General features: G+C 30.5%; 1 protein-coding gene and 1 non-coding gene across 2 annotated transcripts; both read left to right on the top strand.

The window, feature by feature from the left end:
- The first annotated feature begins 5,417 nt into the window (after positions 1-5,417).
- LOC131040506 (histone-lysine N-methyltransferase ASHH3) lies at positions 5,418-6,673 on the top strand. Its single transcript, XM_057973451.2, has one exon. It carries the CDS (start codon positions 5,469-5,471, stop codon positions 6,459-6,461), a length of 993 nt encoding a protein of 330 aa, XP_057829434.2. The 5' UTR covers positions 5,418-5,468; the 3' UTR covers positions 6,462-6,673.
- A 3,215-nt stretch (positions 6,674-9,888) lies between these two features.
- On the top strand, positions 9,889-9,960 carry TRNAA-AGC (transfer RNA alanine (anticodon AGC)). The gene has a single exon. It is a non-coding gene; the product is annotated as a tRNA-Ala (tRNA).
- The last annotated feature ends 1,746 nt before the right edge of the window (positions 9,961-11,706 follow it).

Raw genomic sequence — 11,706 nt, 5'->3', positions numbered from 1 at the left:
ATAGTTTAAATTTTAAATTTAGACAAAATATATATAATTAATTTTAATATCTTAATTAATTTATAAAACATTGAAATATGTCACTGACAAGATTGTTTAACATTTGTACATTTCAATTATACAACTATCTATATGTAAATGAATGTGTATATTAATATTTCTAATAACATCCACATGATGAAAGCATCTTATGATTGTCTCATCTTACTATTTCATAATTACCTTTTTTTTGGTGCTAATGAGGGGGACTAAATTTAAGTTTTATCCTTTTAGTGTAATAATGGAAATGTTCATATCTTTTCTCCTTGAATGTAAATTATTACTATATCATTAAATGAATGCAATTTTTTTTAAAAAAATAGAAACATAATTTAGATTATATTGTGTTGTTTCTAATGCATTACAAATTTTTAGTTATTAATTATAATTCAAAGTTATGACCAAGACAAAAAACAATTATGTTTTAACTATTTGGAATAAACATCTAATAAAAATAAGTAATGAAATATTGTAGACAAATGCAACAAAATAAAGATATTATTTAAGATATTTTAAATATTATTTTAGATTGTAAAAATAAGATGGAATTTATTTAATAGAATAATAAAATATTAAAATAAGATTTTTTTTAAGATAAAGATTTTGAATATTTTTAATTAATTAAAATAAATATAAAATGTGATAAGAATTTTAAGGTTTTATTTACATTAAGATTATAGAATAAGATAATATTTATTTTAATTTTTTTAATATTATTTTAGATATTTAAAGAAAGATTAAATTTAGATAACAAGATAATTAAATATTAAAAAATATTTTAGTTATGATAATTATTTTTTATTTTTTTAATTAATTAAAATAATTTAGAGAATAAGATAATATTTCTTTAGAAATTTTTAAGATTATATTAAATTTTAGAAGCAAGATGAAATTGAGATAATAGAATAATAAAATATTAAATTAAAATTTTAGTTAAGATCAAGATATTGAATTTTTTAATTAATTAAAATAATTTAAAAAATAAGATATTATTAAGATTTTATCTAGGTTACAGTTAAGGTTGGAGAATAATAAGATTTTAATTACAATTACAATCTAATTAAGGTTACCATTACAATTCAATTATGGTTATGATGTAAGTTCAATAAAGGATAGGGTTAGTGTTAGTGTTAAGAAAGGATTACAATTCATTTAGGGTTATACATAAAAATTAATATAGTACAATTAGAGCCATAGGTAAATTAGGCAATAGAGCACACATAATAAAATCAATATTTGTGTCTCATAGCATTTTATGGTATAGAATTTTTAATCTTAAAAAACCAAAAATAACTCACAATTAATATAAAATCAATTGAAAAAATAATTTAAATAAATAACAAAAATTGTCTCCATAATGATATTCCTCTACATATTTTACATAATATTTTTAAAATATAAATATACCAATAGATATATAATTATGCCAAGATCTCTAATCCTCTGTTGTCGTGTTCAATAAGGGATCTCTATTTTTTTGTTTCTCAATGATTTTAACGTAACAACTAAATAAGAGCTTAGGCATTAAGTGAACAATAAATGCTGAAGTTGAACAACATCAAGTTCACCAAGGAAAACACTTCCATAGAAGAGAGAAATGATATGGTTCACCAAGGAAATGATATATTAAGCTATGATATCTTATAATATGTACAATAACCTACTTATATAGCTAATAAGTGAGAGAGGTAAGAACATGGGAATTGACATGTGTCTCAATAGGATGTAAGAGTGGGTAGGGTAAATAAAAACCAACAACTGCCAACTCAACTACAAATGTTAATGCAAGATAAATATTAATAAATAATATTTATCTAACTAACTAATGATGATGCCTAAGTAAATTTAAGAAAGAGCAAATAATATTTACTCCAACATTCAAGATCTAAGCCATTAGATGGAGATTTACATCATGTTCCATTTCTAGAAGAAATTTGACAACATAACCTTAGTGAATCAATCATCTTCTCTAAGATCTTGTAGAAGACACATGTATTTATAGAGCTTCCAATGCACAAAGTAGGGGTTTCCACAAACAACACCCAATCATGAAAATGTCACATGTAAGGTGCCACATACAATTGACAACAACCAAAACTAATTGCACCTACAAAGGCATCCACGTTCCATGTAGACTCAACATGAAAATAGAAATTGTATCCATGCACAAGTCCACTTGCCATAGCAACTTCCAAACATGAATTTTCCAAGTAGGAACTAACTTCCTATAAAATAGTACCTTGCCATAGTCAACTCAACAATGTTGGGACACGTGTCACCAAAGCACACTTTTGAGATTTTTTCACAAAATCCTTTGTCCAAATGAGCACCCAAGTGACAACTAGCACTATATTGATATCTACTCACATTACATGCAGGAATAACCTCCCATACATATCCCACAAAGTGATATGCCAACTATTAAAGTTAGCAATTAGTATATAATGCACTATTTCAATCAAATATAATCCAAATATTAAATGTGAGACACCTTAATCCCAATAGATTTATCATAGTTTTTCATCACATATCTTATAGTTTGGTACAATAGGGAGCATGTTAGCAAAGGTGGATTAATTTGGCTTTACGCCTACTAGTTACATATTTGCAATCATACCTTCCATGAGATTATATCTCTTTCAGTCATATTGTCAAACAATTCTCTCACCTCCTCCGTATTTCCACATTGGAATGCATGTCTATGAGGTCCATTACAATTACAACATCCAAAATATTCCTCTTTCAATTAGGCTTTCATGAATACCCACACATTCTCCCAAAGCTCTCATTTTAGCATCATAGTGAAGATCCTAGCAATTTTTTTAAAAAAATGATATTACACCTACCAATACATTTTTTTTAGAGTTCCTCAAACTTTTTCAATAGATTCATCCTTTGACAATTATGCAATCATTTTATTTCATTGAGATGGAGCATATTTGAAGGTATTCTATAAAACAAATTACATGCAGTGTCCATGCTTCCACATTCTATATGCATATTGACCAGTGCACACCTCTTTGATGGAAACCATACATTACTCCAAATGCTTCATGTTGTCATGGATTCTCATAATCCATTTCAAAAACTTTGATATTGGATGTGGCTAGATTTATATTGGTAGATGTTATATAGTTTGGCAATGTCATTAGCATTTGTTTGAAATTTTCAAGCCTTTTCAAAAATTCATTTTCATATACCTTGTGAATTCGTGCAATCCTTGCATCTAATGATCTAACATGTCTTTTAGGCATTGAGTAAAATGGTTAACTTGTTGACTGCATGTGGTGGAAGAGAAGTGGATTTTATCGTTCCATCAGCTAGGTACAATTGTGTGAAATTTTCTTAAGCCTTTCCAACAAATCCATTTTGGATAAACCTACAATCATAGTATTCTAGGGTGCTAAGAGCTCTCAAAGCCAATTTTCATAACATTTCACTTATTGTCAAAGCATTTAAAATTTCTTTCACAAGTAGATATGGCAGTTTTCTTCTTTTAAAATGCTCATGGGTAAGATTTTTGAAATAGAGAGCAAAGTAGCATTAGTGGAGGTTTTGGTGTTTCAAATGAGGTAGCATACTAGCTTTAATGAAGGTTTTGGAGTTTTTAATGGGTTAGCATGGTAAAATTAATGAATATTTTGGAGTTTCAAATGGCATAGCATGGTAGTACTAGCATTAATTAAGGTTTTTGATTTTGGAATTAGGTCTAGTGCATAGTAGTATTAATGAAGGTTTTGGAGTTTTGAATGAGGTAGCATTGTAGCATTAGTTGCATCTTATTTTTATAATATAAAATAATATTAAAATAAGATGGAATTTATTTAATAGAATAATAAAATAAGATTTTTTTTAAGATAAAGATTTTTAATGTTTTTAATTAATTAAAATAAATATAAAATATGATAAGATTTTGAATGTTTTATTTACATTAAGATTACAGAATAAGATAATATTTATTTGAATTTTTTTTGTATTATTTTAGATATTAAAAGAAAGATTAAATTTAGATAACAAGATAATTATATATTAAAAAATATTTTAGCTATGATAATTATTTTTAATTTTTTTATTAATTAAAATAATTTAGAGAATAAGATAATATTTCTTTGGAAATTTTAAAGATTATATTAAATTTTAGAAGCAAGATGAAATTGAGATAATAGAATAATAAAATATTAAATTAGAATTTTATTTAAGATCAAGATATTGAATTTTTTAATTAACTAAAATAATTTAAAAAATAAGATATTATTAAGATTTTATTTAGGTTACAGTTCAGATTAGAGAATAATAAGATTTTAATTACAATTACAATTTAGTTAAGGTTGCCCTTATAATTCAATTATGGTTATGATTTTTATTAGAATTACAATCTAGTTAAGGTTACCGTTATAATTTAGTTATGGTTATGATGTAAGTTCAATAAAGGATAGGGTTAGTAGGGTTAGTGTTAGTGTTAAAAAAGGGTTACAATTCATTTAGGGTTATACACAAAAAATAATATAGTACAATTATAGGTAAATTACGTCATAGAGCACACACAATAAAATCAATCTTTCCATTTCATAACATTTTTATGGTGTAAAAGTTTTAATTTCAAAAAATCAAAAATAACTCACAATTAATATAAAATCAATTAAAAAAATAATTTAAATTAATAACAAAAGATGTCTCCATAATGATATTCCTCTACATCTTTTACATAAATTTTTCTAAATATAAATATACTAATAGATATAGAATTATATTTTTATTTTTTATTTTTATTTTTTCAATGGTAAGTGCTCTCATTAATGAGGATAGCGCCCTATATTTATATGGAAAGAGAAATACAAGTTATCTTTTACAAGACCATGCATATTGACCCACACATACACCCTTAAACAAAACCTATGATATAGAATTATATTAACCTATGATATAAACTACATATATTAACCTATTCTCCTAAAATAATACATAATAACTAATAATAATAAACTACATAAATATTAAAATTTCATTATTACACATATATAAACTTCAAAACTTAACCAAAAAAAACAAATAAATAAGTGAATAAAAATCTTTTCAGAATCCATATAAAACATTGGATTATCACAATATGACACCACCAAGACTTCAATTAAGATTCATGCATTTCAATTATAGGCAGGTGAATGGGTGTATCAAAGATTTTAGGGACACCCACACAATCGAGGCAATCTTTGGTTGTCTCATTTTACTACTTTCATAATAATTGCCTTCTATTTGTGGGCCAAATTTAAATTTTATCCTCCAACGGCTACTTGAAGTGAAAATCCAGGGACGACTCTGGTATTAACCCATTTCATTATGAGGATTAATTATATATTGAAATCCTAAAGGAAGCAATTTCGCTCTTATTTTGGCATGTCTTTGGATCAGCGCTACTTTCGCCATTTACAATGTCAATGACTGATGAGAAAAATCCTCCAAAACTTCTACAGTCGCCCATTCAAATTCCCAACTCTGTTAACAAGATCAAGAAGCCAAACCCATATACACATATCAAGCGAAATGTGTATTTGGTCAAGAAAAGAAAGCGTAGTACAGAAAATCTTGATAATGGAATGCAGTGCTCCTGTAAAATCTGTGACAAAGACTGTCTTTGTGCCATGCTAAACTCCATCTGTTCTTCAACATGCAGGTGTGCAAAATCATGCTCAAACAAACCGCTTCATCAACGGCTAGTTAAAAGACTGAGACTCTCGCAGACAGAGAAATGTGGGTGGGGAGTAAAAGCAGGCGAAGATATTAAGGCAGGAGAATTCGTGATAGAATATGTTGGGGAAGTCATAGATCACAAAATCTGCAGAGAAAGAGTGATGAAATTGGAAGAAAATGGGGAGACAAATTTTTATCTGTGTGAGATTGGTGGTGGATTGGTGGTTGATGCAACTTTCAAAGGAAACAAGTCAAGGTTTATCAATCATAGCTGTAACCCTAATTGTGTGCTTCAAAAATGGGAAGATGATGGTGAAACGACAACTGGGTTGTTTGCTAAGAGTGATATAAGAAAGGGGGAGTTTATTACGTATGATTATCAGTTTATCCAGTTTGGCATGGACCAACCATGTTATTGTGGTGCAACTGATTGCAGGGGCTTTCTTGGTGCAAAACCTAAACCTAATTCACATGCACGTAGTCAAAAGATTGATGGGATTGTACCCAAATGTATTGGATTGCGTGTTCGTGTATGGTGGCCTCTTGATCAAGAGTTTTACAGTGGAACTATTGTGGGTTATGATACAGATTCTGATAAGCACCGTATTGTTTATGATGATGGTGATTCTGAGTCCCTTGTTATGTTAAATGAGACATGGGAATTTGATAGAAAGGAAATGGCCACATCGCTTGTCTCTGATAACCTACACTGTGAAGAAAACCCAGAAGATTAATGGTGTTTCAGAACCAAGAAGATTAATGGTGCTTGAAAAACAAAGAAGATTAATGGTATTTGATCATGGTGGTCATTTTGTTGTTCCATACTATGTAATGTGTCATTGTTTCATTTTCTTGTGAGGGAATATGTAGCTGAAATTGAACGTCATTTCTTCCTCCAATAGGAATGAATGGTTCCATTTCATGAATGTTTTTTCTTTCACTTAATGTAGGCTTCTTTAAAACCAAGGTAAATAGCACTGGTTTAAGCCGTTATTTCTCAAGCGCGTATTTGAATTTATCAAAAAAATATTATCATAGTTTAAAATTAGTTAAAATTTTATGCGATTAAAATAAAATGATGAAATATGAATAAATGTATTTTAATAATTTAGATAAGTGAAAAGTCAAGAGGTAAAATTTAAGTTTCTTAAGGGCAAGCTTTAATTTGTTATGGAGATCAAATATTACATATAGCTTCAATTATGGATGTGTGATTTCAATATGTGAAGTTCCTAATCTTTGGCACATCTAAAAGTTGTAAATATTAACGTCTATGTTTATATTTTAGATACCTAGATGTGCTAAGAAGCACCTTTGGGTCTTGTTATAGCAATAGAGATCCTTAAAACTTTCTTAGTTATAATCAAAACTCATGAGTCAATTCAATAATTTAATTGAAAAAAAAGAGAAACATAAGTGTGAGAAGTTGATATTTCATTGTAGATGTTTGAGTGTTGTTACAATAGTTCTTATGTATTGTTCTTTATTCAAATGTTCTCTTGATGGAGCTTAATCCTGGAGCTTAATCCTCTCGTAACTAAAATGACCTGGGAGTGATGCCTTTGGATACTAGTCCTAGGAACACTATTTGAACTTTAAGACCTAGTTACACTTAAGAACACAAGCATGTGTACAAAATATTTAATAAAAGGGCCCCTTTCAAAACATGGAAATGCACACAAATTGGTTTAAAATGAAAGGGAATGGAGCATAATGAACTTTTCTCTTTTTTATTTACCCCCACTAAATGATGTCTATGTAATTCTACATAAGAAAACATGTCAAAGTAGAATTCATAAAAGGATATGATTATTCATTTAAGCCTATAAGCACTTAAAATTTAAATTAAATTAGTAGCATTATCTCAAAGTTATTAATGAAAAGAGGTTTGTCCCTGACATAGACAAAACCCATCTCCATAAGAAATAAAATATTATCTACTTTGAAGACTCACCTAAAGCCTTTGATAATATTTCTATCACTAAAAATAAATCCAAAATAGCAACTAATGCCTCTACAAAATTGTACAAAATTAGCTAGAAGAGGACCAAAGCCAATGCACTTTTCACCTTGGAATCTTGTAATGGTTAAAGTGCAACAACCTTCTCCATATATCATTGAACCTACATTAATGACAAAGATCCAAGGGTTATCACCATTTTTATTATCTTTTGTAAGCCTAACAATCACCATTAAAGAATTGATAATGTTATAGTTAACTTTCACCTCAAAAATTATGTATCTTGAAATTATGAGATCCTTGGGGATCGAGGTTTTTGGCTGATGAATGGAAATGAGTTGTTGGAAGCTGGGGATTAGAGTTTCTACTCAACACACGCCAAGGAGCTACCGTGGATTGGATTTTAGAGATACCACCTAACCTGTACCTATTTGAAAGCGTGGAGGAACTCTGAACCTCTAATACAAAATTCTATAAGGTCTATAAGACTCACCCATGATGTAACATGCAAAAGACATACTAAGGCCGACATGTGATGTAGTATCTCTTTTGGTGCAATTAGAATGATCCTTAAGTTTTTTCCTATTGTCACCCAACAGGTTGTGAAGCGATCCCAACTAGTAGCTCATTTGAAGGACTTTAGTGCCAAGGAAAGATTTGATACAATTTTAGGGTTTGTTTTCTATTATTAGACATGGAATGGGACTTAAAATAACAATGTGAACAAGGGCTTATGATTTAAAGGAAATAACTTTTGATTAAAGATCATACAAGTTGAAAAAATAAGCAATCTGATTTTAAGACCCAAGAATTCTACAACAGGATTAAAAATCCTTTTATCTAAAAAGAAAGAGTGTGAATTTCAACATACCAATGAAAACATGCTTCAAAAAAATACCAATAACTTGAATAGACCAATCTACTCCAAAGACTTTAAATACACTCAACTTTGATTCTAGAAGATAATGATAGTAACAATTTAAGACTTAATTTGACTAATATATAAAGACCAACACTTAACATTTATTTCAATATGAAGATTCATATCCATCATCATCATCATCATCATATTCGAACATTCAATCCTAATAGCCTCACTGATGTTCATTAACTTCATAGGCAGGTTAAAAATTCTAAAATACATTCTAATATTAGTCATAGATTTTATTGGAACCCCTTCAATCCATGGTGTTGCACATTTACAGCGGTTCTTGGGTTACTATGTGGGTGGTGGCTTAGGTGTGCACTTTTCATTAATATGGTGGGTGACTTAACTACAGCCAGCTAGCTTCCCCATATGCATTTTTTAGGCCCACAAGCTCAATGGCATAGCATCAAATTCCACTTGCCTATACTCCTTTGTATCATTCACATTTGTCTGTGAGTTGATGCAATTAAGCATAAGTTCCCCACATGGTTTAGAGAATCGCACACAGTGATAAATAAACACCACATGGCAAGAATGTGTAGACATCTTCCACATTTGGTAGGTAACTCAACGCCTAGTCAACCATACAACATGTGCCAACTTTGAAGTCATCTTTTCTATCTTTTCTAACAACCTAGACCCAAAAACTCAAGGAAACATATGATGCTAAATGTAAGTTGTAGACGTATAAAAATGACCATATTCCTAAATGAATATTTAATGTTCATTTTATTCTCATTCCTCCATTTAGTTAAATCTAATTTAATTAATTCATCCACATACCTCTATTTAAATTAAATAAATTATTCAATTTATTTATTTAAATTCACTTAAGCCCTTTATATCATTTAATTAAATAAATCATTTTATTTAATTAAATCCCTTCTCTCTACTTTTAATTAAATTTACATTTAATTAAATAGTTCACCCCAAATAATTAAATCTAATTTATTTAATCCCTCACTTTCATTCAAATTGAAATAAACTTATTTTAATCCTATTATCCCTCACCCACTTGCATTTTCCTACATCTCCCACTTGCCTCCTAAACCTCTTCCTAAATTAGTCCAAGACGGACCAGTAGCTGAGTGGTAGAGCACTCCAGCAATATATGGAAGGTCCTAGGTTCGAGCCCTAGCTGGTCCATGTCTCAACATGGTATCAGAGCCAGGTCTAGGCTAGGAGCCTCAAGCACATGAGAGGTATGACTTAAGGGGGGGTGTTGGTGTTGGAAATAAGCCACACCCGGACCGATGATGGACTAATCCAAGAGGGGCCAGTAGCTCAGTGGTAGAGCACTCCAATAGCATATGGAAGGTCCTAGGTTCGAGTCCTAGCTGGTCCATGTCTCAACACCTTCTAATCCTAATCAATTAACCTAAACCCTTCAATTATCCCCTTTCCCTAAATTTGAGGTCACTTCTCAAATTTGGAGTAAATTATTCCAAAGGCATTAAAGTCTATATGCCTTCAACAAGCTAACTTGTTGAATACCCCCAAATTTGGAAGGACTCTTACAAATTTGTTCCCAAAGTCTTTCAAACCATTAATGGTTAACTAACCCTTTGTGGCATGGTTAGAGACTTTTTGCCTAACTCAACCCTCATCTAACCTGAGGGTTTCATCAAGCATTCATTTCTTTGACCATGGTTATCCCTTTAACCCTTGTACAATAGTTTACCCTTTGGATCAAAGCTTTATCCAATGGATAACCCTAACCTAACCTTAACCCTTACCTCCTAAGGTAACCATGAGGTCTTCTCAAACATTTAATGCTTCTTACATCTCCTGTCAAGCAGTCTTATGTTGACAATTGTCACCATTTCATTGGTGAGAATTGCAAACATGGATTGATAACTTTCAATCCTGGCCCTTGATTAGATCATTCAATCTTGACCATCCATTGCCCTATTTCTCCTATAAATAGAGCCCTCATCCCTTTATTTCTAATATCCAAGTCTTTAGCATCATACTTATACTTAAGTTTAGCAAGCATTTAGCCTCTCTTTGCAATAGAAATAAATCTAATAATCATTTTAGAGCATTTCTATCATCTTATCTTAAATCATATAACTAGTATATCATGTTAGGATAGTATTTTTACTAACCTTGTCATCTTATCATCTAGTTTAGTTCATTTGTTAGAATCATGCATAAATAGGATGCATTCATACTAAATTTGATCTAAAGCATCCCTCGTTCTTGCATTTGTCATCCCTAAGTCACTTTGCTTAGTGATCTAAGAGCAAAGGCATTGGCTTGAGGGACATTGTGAGATAGAGAACCATGGAACACTCCTTGGGAAGTTGAGTTGTTCCTCATGGCTCCATAACTTGCATCAAGAGTCTCATGGGTGTGTGGGCAAGTCTTTGAATATTTTCATAATTTAAGTTTCATTGAACCGCTTTTCCCGCATACATTTCTGGCGCCCACTGTGGGGCCCGACCCCATTAATCAAATCGATATTTGAATATGTTTAACTTTGCAGGTATGCAGGAAACAAGAATCGGCACGTAAGGAACATCTCTTAGCGCATCTAGTTAACAATTCAGCGCATCCGATCTACTGTTCAACATGTTGGACTCATTACTTAGCGCGTGGGAACCCTTACTTAGCACATAGAGTTTTTAATCTTCCCTGTAGCTTTCAGCATGGGAATTTAATAGTCCAGTGCATTTGACAAACAACTTAGCGTGTAGGTTTTGTTTGATAGCGCATCTGGTTACTACTTCAGCGCATCCAATGCATTTGGTAGCGCATCACAGATAGAAAGTGGGAAATAATTTGTAACAGAGGCCCCAAAAATTAGACTTGTGGAAGTCCACAAAACCATCTTTTTGCTAACTGACTAACTGGTTTTCTGCAGGTTACTAACAGTTTGATTGCAGGTTTAGGTTTTATTTTACTTAAGGATTAAAGTAGTTTAATTTTTTTACTAGCTTTGCTAAGTTAGTTACAAAATTAAAATTTCTTTCATTTCTTGTTAAAAATTGAACTCACATTTCATTTTGGTCGCCTAAAAAGAACAACAACAAGAATCTTTCTTGCTTTCTTAGGAGAAAATTTTTGTTTGGGCATTTAAAAAGAACCA

The sequence above is a fragment of the Cryptomeria japonica genome, chromosome 9 (assembly GCF_030272615.1).
Source record: "Cryptomeria japonica chromosome 9, Sugi_1.0, whole genome shotgun sequence".
Taxonomy (NCBI): domain Eukaryota; kingdom Viridiplantae; phylum Streptophyta; class Pinopsida; order Cupressales; family Cupressaceae; genus Cryptomeria; species Cryptomeria japonica.
The sequence above is the reverse complement of the archived record's forward strand: the minus strand, read 5'-3'. Positions and strand labels throughout refer to the sequence as shown.

Excerpts from the sequence above, each read along its gene's own strand:
- LOC131040506 (XM_057973451.2), top strand. The coding sequence starts at position 5,469 with ATGTCAATGACTGATGAGAAAAATCCTCCAAAACTTCTACAGTCGCCC.